Genomic DNA, 16865 nt, shown 5'->3' on the forward strand with positions numbered 1-16865 from the left:
GGGAGCTTCCAATCTCACTACTTCGAGGGAGAAACCGTGTTTTGGCTCTAAAGAGGGCTCCTGACTTCGCCACGCTCACCTTCAGTGGTGCTTCACGGCGCTACCACTTCCCTAACCCCCGTCCCTGTGGCTGTCACCTAGCTCAAGGAGAGAGCCCAAGGACAGACCAGCAAAGACAGCGTACGCTCTTTCAACAGGAACTAGGCCCCTTTCCTAAAGATAGTTCCCCAGAATACTCGCTCCAACTGACGTCGCTATGATCCAATTAGGTTTAGAGGCTCAGAGTGTCGCCCTTTAACCTCACACTGTCCAATAAAAAAAGGAGTTTCAGATTAGCACTAGTTTTGACCAATGGATGAGAAGATGAGCGTGTATTAACCTATAGAAGCAGCACTGAGAATGACGAGCAGCCAACTCACCCAATGGGTCTGCCTGCAGCAGCGTAGGCCTCGCCCCATCTGCAGGGAAGCAGGCGGCGGGGTTTGCGGCAGCGCTCAGTCTCCACCCGGACTCCGCCATGTTGGGACTTGTGGGTCGTGTGGCCGCTACCTCGGCCTCCGGGGCCTTGCGGGGACTGAGCCCTTCAGCGTCGCTACCCCCAGCGCAGCTCTTACTGCGGGCCACTCCAACGGCGGTCTATCCTGGTAAGTACTTTTCTCTAGTAGCTACGTTCCATTTTGCCGCCTCGTGACCTTGAGCCGGGGAACGATAGTAGCTCGGGCCTAAGAGATCCGTGGTGCTAAAAGGATTCCTGGAGCCGCGCGTCTTGCTCTTTGACGGCGGGAGAAAAAGAATGGGACACCCGTATGAGATTTCTTCGATGTAGCTCTGTTCCATTTTGTATAAAGTTCTTTGTGTGACGGAGAAGGTGCGGTCAGGTACGTTGACCTTACCATCGAATGGCGGTACTCACTGAGCTCTCGAAAAATGAGGTTTTGTGTTAGCTCCTGGGAAGGGCGTGCAGGCGCTTTATCCATCGCTGCGCGGCCTTTCCTCTTGGACACGTCTTTCGTACAAGCGGAAAGAAGCCTGACTTATTCGGCTGAGTTTTCCTCTGCATGTGTGTTAAGTCTTGGCTTCTGATGGCTTTTAACTGGCCTGACTCCAGGTCCTTCCAATATCATTTGTCTGTTAGTCAGGGACTATGCGGCTCAAACATCTCCTTCGCCGAAGGCAGGCGCCGCTACCGGGCGCATCGTGGCGGTCATTGGCGCAGTGGTGGACGTCCAGTTTGATGAGGGACTACCACCGATCCTAAATGCCCTGGAAGTGCAAGGCAGGGAGACCAGACTGGTTTTGGAGGTGGCCCAGCATTTGGGTAAGTAGAATTTGCTTGGAATGGTAAAGACCTTGTGTGGCCCAAATATCCCAAAATCCTTGTCTCCCTTCTGTGATGATTTTATCAAAATGACTTTCGTTCTTCTGAGTTTGCTGAAGCCACATTTAGGTACTGAGAAGGAGTCTTGGTTGACTTAAGTCTTGATACCAAATTATCCTTATGTATAACCTTGCAATACCTGTATTTACCAGGTGAGAGCACAGTTAGGACCATTGCTATGGATGGTACAGAGGGCTTGGTTAGAGGCCAGAAAGTACTGGATTCTGGTGCACCAATCAAAATTCCTGTTGGTCCTGAGACTTTGGGCAGAATTATGAATGTCATTGGAGAACCTATTGATGAAAGAGGTCCCATCAAAACCAAACAGTAAGTTGCTTTTATTGCGTCTATGCACAAAGGAACTTCTGTTATTTGCAGTTTTACACGTTAAGGTGACAGGTTCTCATAAAGCAGAATTTTTCTTCTGATATGTTCGATTATTAAAATCACAGTGCAATTTCTCCTGAAGAAATTAGGACGCAGAATTTCTGATTGAGAAGAACCTATTACTTAGCATCTTAGTTGAGTGTGTGTGTGTGTGTGTGTGTTTGAATTTGAATGTTTGAGAGGGGGTTCTTGTTGCTCAGGCTGGAGTGTAAGGATGTGATCTCACTGCAGTCTCCGCCTCCCAGGTTCCAGCTATTCTCCTGCTTCAGCTTCCTGAGTAGTTGGGATTGCAGTCATGTGCCACTATGCCTGGCTAATTTTGTATTTTTAGTAGAGATGGGGTTTGACCAGGTTGGCCAGGCTGGTCTCAAACTCCTGATCTGTGATTCTTTCGACTTGGCCTCCCAAAGTGCTGGTATTATAGGTATGGCCCACAGTGCCTGGCCTTTAGCTGAGTATTTTTAAGACCAGACTTAATGCTTCGTCTAAACCAAAACTTGCAGGTTTTTGTGTTTTCTGTTGATATGTGAGGGAATGCCGCTAAGTTAAAGCTCAGTAAAATGAAAAATTTATGGCAGTTAAAGTCAGGGAATGGGATTACTGTTTCCTAAGATAATGACTTTCTTTATTGCAAAAAGTTGAGTTATATCCTGGATGATAGTTTATCTAATTTATATAACAAAGCAGAAATAAGATTGTGGTTCCTCAAGTAAAGGGATAGACTTTAGACTTGAGAGTTGTAGGGATATGTAAGATTATCATTTGCTTTCAACAAGGTGAATAGATACCAGCCCTCTCTCTTCTGCCTTTACAGATTTGCTCCCATTCATGCTGAGGCTCCTGAATTCATGGAAATGAGTGTTGAGCAGGAAATTCTGGTGACTGGTATCAAGGTTGTGGATCTGCTAGCTCCCTATGCCAAGGGTGGCAAAATTGGTATGTTAGTTAAGAGTACATATTTTCCAAACCTAATATGGGAGGAAAAACTTATACAGTGTTATGAGTGGGTATTGACATCTATTCCTCATTGATGAGAACGTTCTGACTTTCGTTCTGAGTTTGCTGAAGCCAGATGCCATTTTTGAGAAGGAATAGGATGGAAGGAAGCAATTCCTTTTTTTGAAGTTTGCTTATTTGGGAAAGCAGAACTCTTAAATATTCTTTCTTTTCAACCTCTTATAGGGCTTTTTGGTGGTGCTGGAGTTGGCAAGACTGTACTGATCATGGAGTTAATCAACAATGTTGCCAAAGCCCATGGTGGTTACTCTGTGTTTGCTGGTGTTGGTGAGAGGACCCGTGAAGGCAATGATTTATACCATGAAATGATTGAGTCTGGTGTTATCAACTTAAAAGATGCCACCTCTAAGGTAAGCACTGGGTTGATTGATGTCCACATGGTGGTTATGCCGGGAAACTATTGCCAACTGAAGCCATGTTCTATATTTTATTTTCTATTTTCAAAATTTTAATATTTTCATTTTCATGTCCTAGGACCTACAAAGGAAATTCCTGTTAGTGTTTTTTCCCCCAACTTTCAATACGATAATGGACATTTTTTTTCCACTTTGATACTGACTTTTTTTTTTTTTTTTTTTGAGACGGAGTTTCGCTATTGTTACCCAGACTGGAGTGCAATGGCACGATCTCAGCTCACCGCAACCTCCGCCTTCTGAGTTAAAGCAATTCTCCTGCCTCAGCCTCCCGAGTAGCTGGGACTACAGGCGTGCACCACCGTGCCCAGCTAATTTTTATATTTTTAGTAGAGACGGGGTTTCATCTTGTTGACCAGGCTGGTCTCGATCTCTTGACCTCGTGATCCACCCGCCTCAGCCTCCCAAAGTGCTGGGATTATAGGCGTGAGCCACTGCACCCAGCCAATATTGACATTAAATAGTATTTCCAGGTTTTCTTTTTTTGAGACGGAGACTTGCTCTGTCGCCAGGCAGGAGTGCAGTGGTGCAATCTAGGTTCACTGCAACCTCCGCCTCCTGGGTTCAAGCGATTCTTCCGCTTCAGCCTCCCGAGTAGCTGGGACCACAGGCACCTGCCACCATGCCTGGCTAATTATTTTTTATTTTTAGTAGAGACAGGGTTTCACCATGTTGGCCAGGATGGTCTCGATCTCCTGACCTTGTGATCCAGCCGCCTTGGCCTCCCAAAGTACTGGGATTACAGGCGTGAGCCACCGCGCCTGGCCCAGGTTTTCTTTTTGGTAGATAGTCCCGTCATTTGAAAGCTAATTTTTGGGAGGGGTGGATTGGATGTGGTACATATGTTTCAGCTAAGCCTGTTTTATAATTTTCACTTAGAACTTGCATAGGTTTTTCTTTCAACTATAGGATCTTTATCTTAGTAATATAAGAAGCTGTCTTTTTGGCCAGGAGCGATGGCTCACACCTGTAATTGCTGTCTTTTTGGCCAGGTGCGGTGGCTCACGCTTGTAGTCCCAGCATTTTGGAAAGCCAAGGTGGGCAGATCACCTGAGGTCAGGAGTTGAGACCAACCTGCCCAACATGGTGAAACCATGGCTCTACTAAAAATACAAAAAATTAGCTGGGCGTGGTGGTATATGCTTGTAATCCCAGCTATTTGGGAGGCTGAGGCAGGAGAATTGCGTGAACCCAGGAGGTGGAGGTTGCAGTGAGCTGAGATTGTGTCACTGTACTCCAGCCTGAGTGACAGAATAAGATCTTCATCTCAAGAGACAAAAGACAAAAAAAAAAAGAATTTGTCTTTTTTGTTGTTTTGAACTGCATCTCTAATAGAGAAAAGAAACTTGCACACAAAATGTTGACACCTTCTGAGAAAGGATCTGTGGTCGTTTTTCTGATTTAGGAACCTTGGGTATGTGGCTTCTCTACTCCTCTATGATTATGTATGATTACTGCAGGTAGCCCTGGTATATGGTCAAATGAATGAACCACCTGGTGCTCGTGCCCGGGTAGCTCTGACTGGACTGACTGTGGCTGAATACTTCAGAGACCAGGAAGGTCAGGATGTATTGCTATTTATTGATAACATCTTCCGCTTCACCCAGGCTGGTTCAGAGGTAAGAGGGAAGTCTTGAGAGGACCTGGTTTGTTTGGCCTTTCTTTGGAGCTATGCAGATGAGGCTAAAGATGTAGACAACTAAGTCACTTTTTCTCTTTTAGGTGTCTGCCTTATTGGGTAGAATCCCTTCTGCTGTGGGCTATCAGCCTACCCTGGCCACTGACATGGGTACTATGCAGGAAAGAATTACCACCACCAAGAAGGGATCTATCACTTCTGTACAGGTACGAAAAATGACATAGATGAAAATATGATTTGTATAAAGGTAGAGCGCAGTGATGCATCTCAGCTACTGAGGAGGCTGAGGCAGGAGGATTGCTTGAGCCCAAGAGATCAGCCTGGGCAACAAAGCAAAACTCATCTAAAAAAAAAATATGTAGAGAGAGATATACAACTTAACGTACATCTCAAAAAGGTCTGTTAACTGAGGTTAATGAGCTCTCTGGAATAATATCTAAAAGTCTGTGTGTGCGGCCAGGCACAGTGTCTCATGCCTGTACTCCCAGCACTTTGGGAGGCTGAGGTGGGCAGATCACCTGAGGTCAGGAGTTTGAGACCAGCCTGGCCAACATGGTGAAACCCCGTCTCTACGAAAATACAAAAATTAGCTGGGCATGGTGACAGGTGCCTATAATCCCAGCTACTTGGGAGGCCGAGGCAGGAGACTCTCTTGAATCTGGGAGGCAGAGGTTGCAGTGAGCTGAGATTGCACCACTGTACTCCATCCTGGGCGATGAGCAAAACTCCGTCTCAAAAAAAAAAATAAATAAAAGTTGTGTTTGTATGTTAAAGACCTTAAAAGGTTAAGAAATACTCATTTAAAATAATCGAAGTTGGCCTGGCACGGTGGCTCAAGCCTGTAATCCCAGCACTTTGGGAGGCCGAGGTGGGTGGATCACGAGGTCAAGAGATCGAGACCATCCTGATCAACATGGTGAAACCCGTCTCTACTAAAAATACAAAAAAAATTAGCTGGGCATGGTGGCGCGTGCCTGTAATCCCAGCTACTCAGGAGGCTGAGGCAGGAGAATTGCCTGAACCCAGGAGGCGGTGGTTGCGGTGAGCTGAGATCGCACCATTGCACTCCAGCCTGGGTAACACGAGCGAAACTCCGTCTCAAGAAAAAATAAATAAATAAAGTAAAATAATTGAAGTTACACTGGCTGTGGTGGCTAACGCCAGTAATCTTAGCACTTTGGGAGGCTGAGGCAGGTGCAACACTTGAGGTCAGGAGTTTGAAAGCAGCCAGGCCAACATGGTGAAATCCCATCTCTACTGAAAATACAAAAAATAAGCCAAGTGTAGTGTCATGTCTATAATCGCAGCTACCGGGGAGGCTGAGGCAGGGGAATTGCTCGAACCCAGGAGGCAGAGGTTGCAGTGAGCCAAGATCGAGCCACTGCACTCCAGCCTGGGCGACAGAGTAAGACGTTGTCTCAAAAACCGTAAATGAAGGTATACATTTGAATGTAGATCACAAAGCAATGGTTTCCAGTCTGAGGGGAATCAGAGCTGTATGGAAACTGAGCATTAAATATTTACTGCATTAGGGCCGGGTGTGGTGGCTCACACCTCTAATCCCAGCGCTTTGGGAGGCAGAGGTGGATGCATTCCGAGGTCAGGAGTTCAAGACCAGCCAGGCCAAGATGGTGAAACCCTGTCTCTACTAAAAATACAAAAAAGTGGGCCGGGTACAGTGGCTCACGCCTGTAATCCCAGCACTTTGAGAGGCCGAGGCGGGTGGATCATGAGGTCAAGAGATCGAGACCATCCTGGTCAACATGGTGAAACCCCGTCTCTACTAAAAATATAAAAAATTAGCTGGGCATGGTGGCGCGTGCCTGTAATCCCAGCTACTAAGGAGGCTGAGGCAAGAGAATTGCCTGAACCCAGGAGGCAGAGGTTGCGGTGAGCCGAGATCGCGCCATTGTACTCCAGCCTGGGTAACAAGAGCAAACTCTGTCTCAAAAACAAAAACAAAAAAAATTAGCCAGGCGTGGTAGCAGGCGCCTGTAATCCCAGCTACTGGGGAGGCTGAGGCAGATAATTGCTTGAACCCAGGAAGCAGAGATTGCACCACTGCACTCCAGCCTGGCCTACAGAGTGAGACTGTCTCAAAAAAAAAAGTTATCTCGGTTCATGTACTTAATGGGATCTCACTTTAGGCCATCTATGTGCCTGCTGATGACTTGACTGACCCTGCCCCTGCTACTACATTTGCCCATTTGGATGCTACCACTGTACTGTCACGTGCCATTGCTGAGCTGGGCATCTATCCAGCTGTGGATCCTCTGGACTCCACTTCTCGCATCATGGATCCCAACATTGTTGGCAGTGAGCATTATGATGTTGCCCGTGGGGTGCAAAAGATCCTGCAAGTGAGTATATTGCTATATCGGATCAGTGTCCAGAAAGTCAAAAAGAGGGATGGTGGGGACTATATTAGGACAAGATCTTTCTTAGTGATTTGTGTGATTTGTTTTGGAGCAAGGAAAGTTGAGTCTAGCAGTTGGTAGTGAGAGCTAATGAGGTCTCTTGAGTTTCCAGGTACTTCTGCTTAGGAATGCAGTATTTTTCAGACAGCACCAAACTAGGGCTATGGAGAACAAGACACTGATCTTTCTTGGCCGAGGGCACTCATAATACCACCACCCTCTCTGCCTCTAGCATGTAACTTTCCCTTTGTTAGCTTGTTCCCACTCTTGGGTTTTTGTCCAAATTAAAGGAATAAGAATACTTAACTCAGGCTTCTTTTTTCTCCTAGGACTACAAATCCCTCCAGGATATCATTGCCATCCTGGGTATGGATGAACTTTCTGAGGAAGACAAGTTGACTGTGTCCCGTGCACGGAAAATACAGCGTTTCTTGTCCCAGCCATTCCAGGTTGCTGAGGTCTTCACAGGTCATATGGGGAAGCTGGTACCCCTGAAGGAGACCATCAAAGGATTCCAGCAGATTTTGGCAGGTGAGATTTTGAGTACAAAGCTGAACATAAGATGACAGAAAAGCCAAAATCTTGAATGCTTACTGTGCTGTGGTCCCATTCCAACAAGTATCAAGCCAAAAATACATTATACCTAATTATGTTTTTTAATTTATAAAACAAACTTTTTCATTAATTTTGTTTGAAAATACTCTATATTGGCCGGGCGTGGTGGCTCACGCCTGTAATCCGAGCACTTTGGGAGGCCGAGGTGGGTGGATCACAAGGTCAAGAGATCGAGACCATCCTGGCCAACATGGTGAAACATCATCTCTACTAAAAATACAAAAATTAGCTGGGCATAGTGGCACGTGCCTGTGGTCCCAGCTACTTGGGAGGCTGAGGCAGCAGAATCATATGAACCCAGGAGGTGGAGGTTGTAGTGAGCTGAGATTGCACCACTGTACTCCAGCCTGGCGACAGAGCAAGACTATGTCCCCCCCAAAAAAAGAAAGAAAATATATTTACTTTGTAAGAGTGTGATTTGTTACTTGATTCTCTAGCTCCCTTTTATTATTTTATATATTATATATATATATATATATATATATATATATTTTTTTTTTTGGAGACGGAGTTTCGCTGTTGTTACCGACCGGAGTGCAGTGGCACAATCTTGGCTCACCGCAACCACTCACCACCTTCTGGTTTCACCTTGTTGACCAGGATGGTCTTGATCTCTTGACTTCGTGATCCACCCGCCTCAGCCTCCCAAAGTGCTGGGATTATAGGTGTGAGCCACCACGCCTGGCCTATTTTATATATGTTTTTTGAGACTTAGTCTCACTCTGTTACCCAGGTTAGAGTGCATTGGTGTGATGTCGGCTCACTGCAACCTCCACCTCCTGGGTTCAAGCAATTCTTCAGCCTCAGCCTTCCAAGTAGCTGGGATTACAGGTGCCACTGCGCCTGGCTAATATTTGTATTTTTAGTAGAGATGGAGTTTTACCATGTCGGCTAGGCTAGTCTCAAACTCCTGACCTCAGGTGATCTGCCCACCCTGGCCTCTGAAATAGCTGGGATTACAGCTGTGAGCCACCATGCCCGGCCCATGTATTTTTAATTCATACTGTATCATGTCTTGTAAATTTGCAACAGAAATTCAAGCTTTCTAAGACAACACGAATTCATCACATTCCAACTGATGCCCTCAAGTGCTGAGGAATATTACACACTGCAGAAAGTTGATATCCACTCCCCCCCACTTTTTTTTTTCCTTCATACAGGTGAATATGACCATCTCCCAGAACAGGCCTTCTATATGGTGGGACCCATTGAAGAAGCTGTGGCAAAAGCTGATAAGCTGGCTGAAGAGCATTCATCATGAGGGGTTCTTGTGTCTGTCCCTCTCCTTGCCCCTAATCCAGAAAGCTTCATTTTTCTGTGTAGGCTACACAAGAGCCTTGATTGAAGATACATTCTGTCTGAACAGTATTTAAAGTTTCCAATAAAATGTACACCCCCCCAGAATTTGTCTGTTTCTCTTGGTTCTGACAACATCATCAACAGTGAAGGGTTATATATTTTTAGTTTTAGAGACATGTCTCCAACTCTAGGGCTCAAGAGATCTCCCACCTGTCTTCTGAGCAGCTGGGGCTACAGGTGTATGGAGTCTCACATCACCAGCACTGTTTTCAACAGATTTTTATAGAGTGGCCATAAAAAGCAGTTTCAGTGTGAAGTTGGCCATGTATGTTTGAAATCAGTCCTCAAAAATAGTCATTCTCTTGCTGATAGACAACCATACCTCTTGTGAGGAGTTTCTTGTGGATAGTGTGATCTTAGGGCCTCAGTTTTGGGCCTTTTATTCAATGCAAATTGATTTCCCCCCCCATACCATGTAGCACATTACTGCTTGGTTAAAAATAGGCCTTTTTTGAAGGGCATATTGGGAAAAATTTGTTCTAGAAATAACTTTTTCCAGGGGTTAATCTGAGTTTAATGAATTAAATTTTCAAGAAAGAGTGACAAAGAATACTATCTTTGTTAAAATTGAATCAAAAAGGGTCCTCTACATCTTGGTTAGGAATTCCTGTCTTCAGAAAGTGTACTTAACTACTTCCTGACGTTTTGGGCAAGCCTAGAAAAAAAGTTGCTTGTGATTTCTTGAGGCTATGCAAAGGCTTATAATACCATGAGGCCTAGTCTGCCCTCTGTGAAGATCCCTTATGAAAGTCCAGAAAAGATCTTACAAGGGAATAACAATATTCAGTGTTGTCAGGGGTTCCAAACTAATGGAATTAGGTAATTTTCTCTTCATTTTAGCCCACCTTGAGAGGTGCAAGGATAGGTAGATTTCACCATTTCAATTTAAAAGAAGCAGACAAGGTCAGATTGGGTTCCTCATGTGTTCTTTCCTGAGACCAGACCTATCCTACTGCCCTCTCGCGGTAGCACTGGAGACTGGAAGAACACTGATCCCATTTTCAAATCCACGAAGGCTGGGATGTGGTTCTCAGTGAAAGACTGTTTACAAACCAGCTGGGCAATTTGTCCTGGGGAGGAGCCTGCATCGATAAGCTCCACCCCCTGAGGCCATCAAGTTAGGTAGAAGCTGGGCGGAGATAAACCGAGCTCCCAATTCAGAGGCCCCTGGGGGCTGAAGGTTGGGGAGGGCCATTTGGCGCGGCGCCAGGGGTGGAGTAGGGGCCTCCAAGCTTTCTTCCATCTGCCTGTGACGTCCTTGGCAGCAGCCTCTCCCGCAGTCTCTCCTGTGTCATGATCTGGACAGAAGGTGGAGCCCCTGAGCTGCTTGTGCTGGTAGTTTGCTCCCAGGAAAGCCTGGATTTGGGGAAATGCTGAGTTATGGGGGTGGGGACACTTCCTCTAGGTCCTGACTTGGAGTGGGTAAGAAGCTGGTACAAAATGCCCTAGGCCCCAGGTCAGCCCTTTCTTTGTTTTCTCACGTCACCCAATACAGACCTGGGAACTGAAATCTTAAAGGTCTTTTGCATCCCTCCACCCCTTCCCCCAACACGTTCACGTCCTTCAGCGTTTATCGAGAACCTTCTCCCTCTCACTAGCTGCAACTATTTATTTCCTTCTCCCTTTGCCGCCCTCTTCTACCAAGCCACTGGAGTGTCAACACAGCTCTAACCTTCCTCCATATTTCTCCTGGTCTGCCCTGTCCTCGCCTCCTCCCTCTCTCCACCCAGAGAAAGCCCCGCCCTTCCCTCCTCCCTCCCCACCCAGTCTGTCACACAGGGACATCACCCTACAGCAGTTCAGACTGTGTGGTTCGCAGGAAGCATACACTGGCTTTTGATTCTTGCTAGTTCCCAGCTCACAGTTTGGGAGGATCCAACACCAGCCTTTACGTGAAGCGGGGGCACAAGGACAGTGAGGAGCTGGGTGATCCCAGCCTGGAGTCCTGCCAGCCTGACATGGGTGAGTATGGGGACCAACCCCGGGGAAGGCCTGAGGGATGCCTACTCCCTCCCTGGCTGACTCAGCAGGGGTGGGGCCTAACCTTTGCTCGTTTTGGGGGTGAAGGGGAGGAAACAGGACCCGGGGACGGGAGGGGGGCTCAGGGCTCAGCCGCCGATCACGGGATCCCGAGTATGGGCAAGCCCCAGCTCTAAGGAAGAGCCTGAGACGCACCTTAGGCCAGGGCTTTCCCAACCCCCTCCCCGTCGCCCCGTGGAGGACTGTCCCTTCTCCTCCCCATTTAAGCTGTTGAAATTCAAGGAAATTTTGACAGTACTCACTGCTAGCCCCCACAAAAGTAAAGCCCGCTTTTGGCCGTGCTAGAAGGTGTTTAAAGTGCGTCCCCTTCTTAATTTCTCTAAGGCCTTTTAAGTCTCTGTCTCCTCTCCTCCCCCACCCTGACCCACCTTCAGGTGGGGGCTGCACTGAGCAGCTGCTTCCTGTTGCCCCAGAGACTGAAGCAAGGGTGGTTGGTGGTTGGGGGAAAACTGAACCAAAGTCGATTCTCATGGTCCCACTTGAGCCTCACTAGGGCTGCTATTGATGGCCACCACATTACAGTCACTGAAGGCACTGAGTGGGAGGCAAGATTGAGGTTGAGAGGATAGCTTTTTGCCCTCGTGGCTTCCTGATTCCAAAGACCCCACAGCTGTAGGGATGGAGCCCTGAGGAGCTGAAACACCGGGAACCTGTTCACCTAGTAGGTCCCTGCGCATGACCCCCAGCAGGCTCAGCCTTGAGTTCCTCTCCTTCACCCCTAGGCCTCCTAGGAGCCCATGTAGCTCTCTCAGCCTTCCCCGGCCTCCTTTGTGAAGCGGTCTTTGCTGGTGCCCTGGGAGCGCGGGCAGAGCTCTCCCGAGTCCTTCCGTTCGGACCTACCACCATCCCCCACTTTACCGCAGAAGTTTCTGTCTCTTTCTGGGATCTGTTCTCAGCCTCCCATCTGGAATCCTTCCTGGTTCTGGCCCCTAGGAGACGCCACCCGCTTCCCTCTTCCCCAGAGAATCCTTCGCGTCTGCTCTCCCGAGCAGTTGTCCTCACCCCGGTAGCTCCTGCCCCTTTAAGCGCCATCTCCTCCCCTCCGCCGCCGCCGCCGGCCCAGGGCTGGGGGAGGAGGCGCCGCCGCCGCCGCCCGGCTCGGCCACCTGCGCCGCTGCCGCCGCCGCCGCCGCCGCCCGCAGCCCGGCCCTGCGCTAGGTGAGGTCCGGCACCCACCTCCAGCCCCGGAGTCCCCGGGCGGCCCGTTTCTGCGGTATCCTGCCCCGGGATCCCTGCTGCCTCAGGATTCAGAATCTGACTCCCTCTGCGGGAGCTGGCCTTCCTCTCTTCCCTTCACTATCTACTCTCCCATTTTTCCCTCTGTCCTCTGCAACCGGAATCCGGAGGCTTCTCACGCCTCTCCGCCATCCTCTCCCAAGTACCCTTCCTATTCTGGGCCCAGGATCTCCCCCTCCCCCGCGTCTTCCTAGCCAGAAAAATCTCCCGCGGTCTGGGTTTCGCCTCCTCCCCTCTGGAACTAGCGCTTTCCCACGCCTTCCTAACCCCAATGGGAGGGGGGATACCCACCCCAACTCCTCTCCTTCCCTGTAGTAAGGGGGGCGGGGGAATAACAGCAACTACACTTACTATCTGGCCTTGCCCCGCTCAGCCCTTTTAAGTTCAGCTAAGTCCCATCTAAAGCTTTTCTGTAGTCCTTACCCTACCCTACAGCTCCAGGAGCTCGGGGTCCAACCTCAGCACCGCCTACTGAGCCCAGGTGGGAAGGGCTCTCCTCTTGGGCCTAGGGTTGGTCGGTCCAGCCTAGGAGCACCCCTCCCCCAGTATCTGGGAGCTGGGGGCCGGGGCGCTGCCGGAATCTTGTGCTACTGGAGCAGTTGGGAGAGAGTGGGTGGGGAACTGGGGCGGTGGGGAAGGCAAGAGAAGTCCAGTTTTCTCTGTTTAGATCCAAAGGAAGCCCTTCCACCCCCTAGGAATTAAGGGCTTTCTCTAACTTCCAGTAGCACTATAGAGAATTCCACTAAGAAGTTTGGAGACAAGACTGAGTGAATTTGAAGGGCCACCTGTCGACTTAAAGGGGAGAAGGGGGACCGGTGGAGTATTTCACGCCTGTAATGCCAGTACTTTGGGAGGCCAAGGCGGGTGGATCACTTGAGGTCAGGAGTTCAAATCCAGCCTAGGCAACGTGGCAAAACCCCATCTCTACAAAATATACGAAAACTAGCCGGGCATAGTGGCTACTCAGGAGGTTGAGGCACTAGAATCGCTTGAACCTGGCAGGCAAAGGTTGCAGCGAGCTGAGATCATGACACTGTACTCTAGCCTGGACGACAGGGCAAGACTGTGTCAAAAAAAAAAAAAAAAAAAAAAAAAAGGTGGGGAGGGGAGCAGGGGAATGGTATGGTCTTTGTGATGTATTATGGGAGACTCTAGCCTCCTCAGAATGTAGAGGGGGTACAGACTTTTGCTTTAACCTGGTGTTGGGTCCAGTTGGAATGGTTACCCAGCTGAGAGCCATCTCCCTGCTAGATAGACGCTGTTAACAGTATGATACATTCAGCCAGTGACAGGAAGGGAGGTCTTTAATAATTATCCCATCTCTATTAGGGAATTCCCCCTCTGCCCCCAGTCCAGCTGCGCCCCTAGCTCTGCTCTTTCATTTCCCACTCCTCACCTCCAGAATTAGGGGACGGACTGGGTGTCAGGATCTGTTTCAGACTCTTCTGAGTCATGTTTGGAGGGGGGCACTAGGGGGAGGAAAGAGTGGTTAGCAGTTTGGGGTTGGATGCCAGGAGAATCTGGTGGGGGAGAGGGAAGGACTTAGAGGGATGCAAACGAATCTCCTTCTCTCTCTTCCCCATCCCAGCCCCAGCCCTCTGGCTCCAGAGTGGAGCCAGGCACTGTGGCGGCTGACCCCAGAGTCAGGGAGGTGCCTTAGGAACGCATGGTGGGGAGGGGGAAGAAAGGGGGAGCAGGTGCTAATTTGTCCCTTCCCATTTCTCTTCACTACTAGTCCATTGGCCTGGCTTTAGGGAGGGTCAGTCTATTCCCTGGACACTCTTACAAGTTGCTGATAAAATGACCATTTGCCCCTTCCCCTTTCTGGTAGCTTCCTGTAGGGAAATGGTTGTGCAGAAGAGAGGTAGTTGGGTGATCAGCCACATCTGATGGGATTGAGGAATGTTTGGGGACATTTGGGGTCAGTCTGCCCTCTGTCGTCTGGATCGGGAGAGCACAGCTGCAGCATGTGTTGACTTCTGGCAGGAAGTAAACATTCAGCTGTCGGGCATACTGTCACCCCAACCTCATAGTTCCTCAGAGCAGGGAAGATCCTGATTAGATGAGGCAGGGTCTCATTCAAGAATGAAGATGATTGTAACCTTTCTGCACCAGATGGGAAGAATGGATCCTACCTCATTTTCTTTTCTAATCCCAAGTGGTCCCCTCCTATCCAACACCCCCCTCTTCCTAACCACTCTTGGCTGGAATAGCCCTAAAGGTTGCCCTGGAGACTAGGCCTGGGGCTCGGAAGGGGTGGGGGCAGTCAGTGGGGCACAGGAGTAACCGGCTCTTCCGGAGCGGAGTGCAGCCTGCGGTGGGTGGGTGTGGGTGTGGGGAGGGGCGTGGCTACACCCGTCAGACGGGCCTAGGCTCCTCCCCTGCCTGCCCAGTTCCCGACTGGCCGCCCCCTTAAGATTGGGGGCGGGAGGTAGGAAGATTCTCATCTGCCCTGGAAAAGGGAAGGGAAGAAAAAGGGATACCAGTTTCCTTACCCCCACCCGCTTCCTGCTGCCCTTGAGATGTCAGTTCCATGACCTGAGCTCTCTTCACCTGTCTTTGTTTTTCACTTGGTATCAGAGTTGCCGGAGCCCTCCTTTCTTCAGAAGGAAAGAAACTCTCCCCTGAGTGTGACCTCCACTTACTCAGGGTCAGCAGGCTGTTGGAGGAGTATTTTTTGTTTTTTCCAAGGTGACCTGTAAATCTATTGTTTTGACAGGGAGGAGAGAAGGGTTTTGGTTTCTACCTGCCTATTCCCTCCACTGGTAATCTACTTATCTGGATAGAGGAAGAGAAACCCCCTTAGCCTTCTCTGTCTCTGGCCCACACACACTGTGAGGCTTTGCTAAAGCTGGTTTCCTTCTTATCTTCTCTGAGCCCGTTGTAGTGGGGGGTGGAGTTTGTCTCCAAAACTCAGGAAAAGCCCACCCCTCTATGGAGTAAGGAAATCCAATCTGGACTGATGGATCTCACCCCTCAACTCTGCCCATTTTTCAGATCTCTTTCCTCCTTGGACCCCCAGAGGAAAAATGTATTTGTTGACACCCCTTCCAACTTGCCAGAATTTCATCATTCCTACTCTGTTGCTTTTCCAGAATATTCAGCAGCCTGAGCTTTGCACAGTTTAGGCAATTGTTTCTAGAACTGCATTGCATTGAATTGAATGGGAGTTATCTTGAAGCCTGTAAAGTGTTGAGTTGCAAGGAAAGGAAACATATTTTATCCACTGTTTGACCTTGAAGAAGTCAGTGAGCTTTGGGCCTTAATTTCTTCATCTGATGACGGAGAGAAGGTTGAACTAGAAATTCTCTGAGTTCTAACATCATATGACACTGTTCTCCATCCTGGGGCCCTGCAATAGACATTTTATGTGACAGCCAAACTCTAGTCTTCTGCTAGATTTTACTTTTCTGTTCTGAGTTTTCACACAATTATGTAGCCCTGTCAGAAAAAATTACCAGAACTATAGAAGGGGTAGACATTTGTGGCATCTTTTTGCTGATTAGTTTTCAGCTTTTCCTTTACTTCTGACTACATTTAGGCTACACTCAGGTCTTTGCTGTCTGGTTCCAGAGCCGAACCTTCTTTCCCCCATGCACAGGAATCTTTCCTTTCCGGTGACCAGGGCCCTGCAGATGTTGCCAGGAAAGTGGTGATCCAGGCAGGACCAGGCTGCACTGAAGGGACAGAGGTGAGTGGGTGACAGACTTGCCTGTCTTCATCCCTTTACTGAATCGCGCTCTGACTAACCTTTCTATTTCCACGTTTCCATTACCCTACCTGGGAAATAACTGCCCCCGAAATTCCCCTGACTCTCACCCCCTACCAGCCCGTTAGAGAAGTGGCACATGCCTTTGGGCCTAGACATTTGGTCCAGTCTGTCAGGTTAACCTTGGGACTGTGGCACCCCTTTCAGTTTGCCCCGTGTGAAGCAGGACTACCACCGCAATGAGATGCGGGTGCAGAGGGAGCTGCCAGGTGGGCAAGGTGGCCAGGGTTGCAGGAGACACAGCGGCGCTAGGACCCAGGTCCGAGTCGGGAAGCGAAGATGGAGGGCGTTAGGACCCTGGGGCTGAGGCTGCGTGGGGAAGACTCTTCGCTAGGCTTCTCCGCCCCCTCCGGCTGCGACTCACTCCTCCCCCGCCGGCCATGTTGGCTCCGCTCGGGCCCCGCGGTTGAGCCGCGTCCCCCTCCCCCTCCCGGACCCCAGACCCCCCTCCCTTAGCGGGCGTCTCCACCCCTTCTGGCGCCCGGAGCGTGGCCATGTGAACCGCCTGTACCTCGGGGAGAGACGAGCCCCGAGCCCGACTGGACGCCTCTGCCTCAGGTTTGTGGGGTCTATGGTCAGGGGCCTGAGGGGGAGG

The 16865-nt window shown here is 49.4% G+C and overlaps 2 protein-coding genes and 2 non-coding genes across 28 annotated transcripts in view; all 4 read left to right on the forward strand.

The window, feature by feature from the left end:
* Nucleotides 1–496: 496 nt before the first annotated feature.
* ATP5F1B (ATP synthase F1 subunit beta) lies at nt 497–9267 on the forward strand. The gene is made up of 10 exons (XM_035256384.3): nt 497–644; nt 1136–1318; nt 1531–1705; nt 2580–2701; nt 2948–3132; nt 4656–4814; nt 4918–5040; nt 6982–7194; nt 7581–7782; nt 9027–9267. The coding sequence occupies exons 1-10, from the start codon at nt 518–520 to the stop codon at nt 9125–9127; spliced, it is 1590 nt and encodes a 529-aa protein (XP_035112275.1). The 5' UTR covers nt 497–517; the 3' UTR covers nt 9128–9267.
* LOC118144674 (small nucleolar RNA SNORD59) lies at nt 1385–1459 on the forward strand. Its single transcript, XR_004729424.1, has one exon. It is a non-coding gene; the product is annotated as a small nucleolar RNA SNORD59 (small nucleolar RNA).
* On the forward strand, nt 2788–2855 carry LOC118144675 (small nucleolar RNA SNORD59). The gene has a single exon (XR_004729425.1). It is a non-coding gene; the product is annotated as a small nucleolar RNA SNORD59 (small nucleolar RNA).
* Nucleotides 9268–10345: 1078 nt separating the features above from the next.
* The window catches only part of BAZ2A (bromodomain adjacent to zinc finger domain 2A), a 40080-nt gene continuing 33560 nt past the window's right edge, over nt 10346–16865 (forward strand). For 6 of the 25 annotated variants that reach the window (XM_035256373.3, XM_078336303.1, XM_009004011.5 and 3 more), the window contains exons 1-2: nt 11027–11187; nt 16103–16192. Coding sequence is in view for 5 of the 25 variants with exons in the window: in XM_035256367.3 (XP_035112258.3) it covers nt 10519–10560; nt 11076–11187 (154 nt within the window). In the remaining 20 variants the exon portion in view is untranslated. Of the gene's footprint in view, nt 10561–10583; nt 10648–11026; nt 11188–12326; nt 12424–16102; nt 16193–16625; nt 16829–16865 lie in introns of those variants that run through there. The other 19 variants (XM_078336298.1, XM_078336305.1, XM_009004012.6 and 16 more) reach the window with 8 other exon arrangements.

Source organism: Callithrix jacchus, chromosome 9, assembly GCF_049354715.1.
Source record: "Callithrix jacchus isolate 240 chromosome 9, calJac240_pri, whole genome shotgun sequence".
Classification (NCBI taxonomy): domain Eukaryota; kingdom Metazoa; phylum Chordata; class Mammalia; order Primates; family Cebidae; genus Callithrix; species Callithrix jacchus.

Excerpts from the sequence above, each read along its gene's own strand:
- ATP5F1B (XM_035256384.3), top strand. The coding sequence starts at position 518 with ATGTTGGGACTTGTGGGTCGTGTGGCCGCTACCTCGGCCTCCGGGGCC. Across the intron at positions 645-1,135 it reads TCCAACGGCGGTCTATCCTG|TCAGGGACTATGCGGCTCAA; the intron begins GTAAGTACTTTT and ends TTTGTCTGTTAG. Across the intron at positions 1,706-2,579 it reads GGTCCCATCAAAACCAAACA|ATTTGCTCCCATTCATGCTG; the intron begins GTAAGTTGCTTT and ends CTGCCTTTACAG.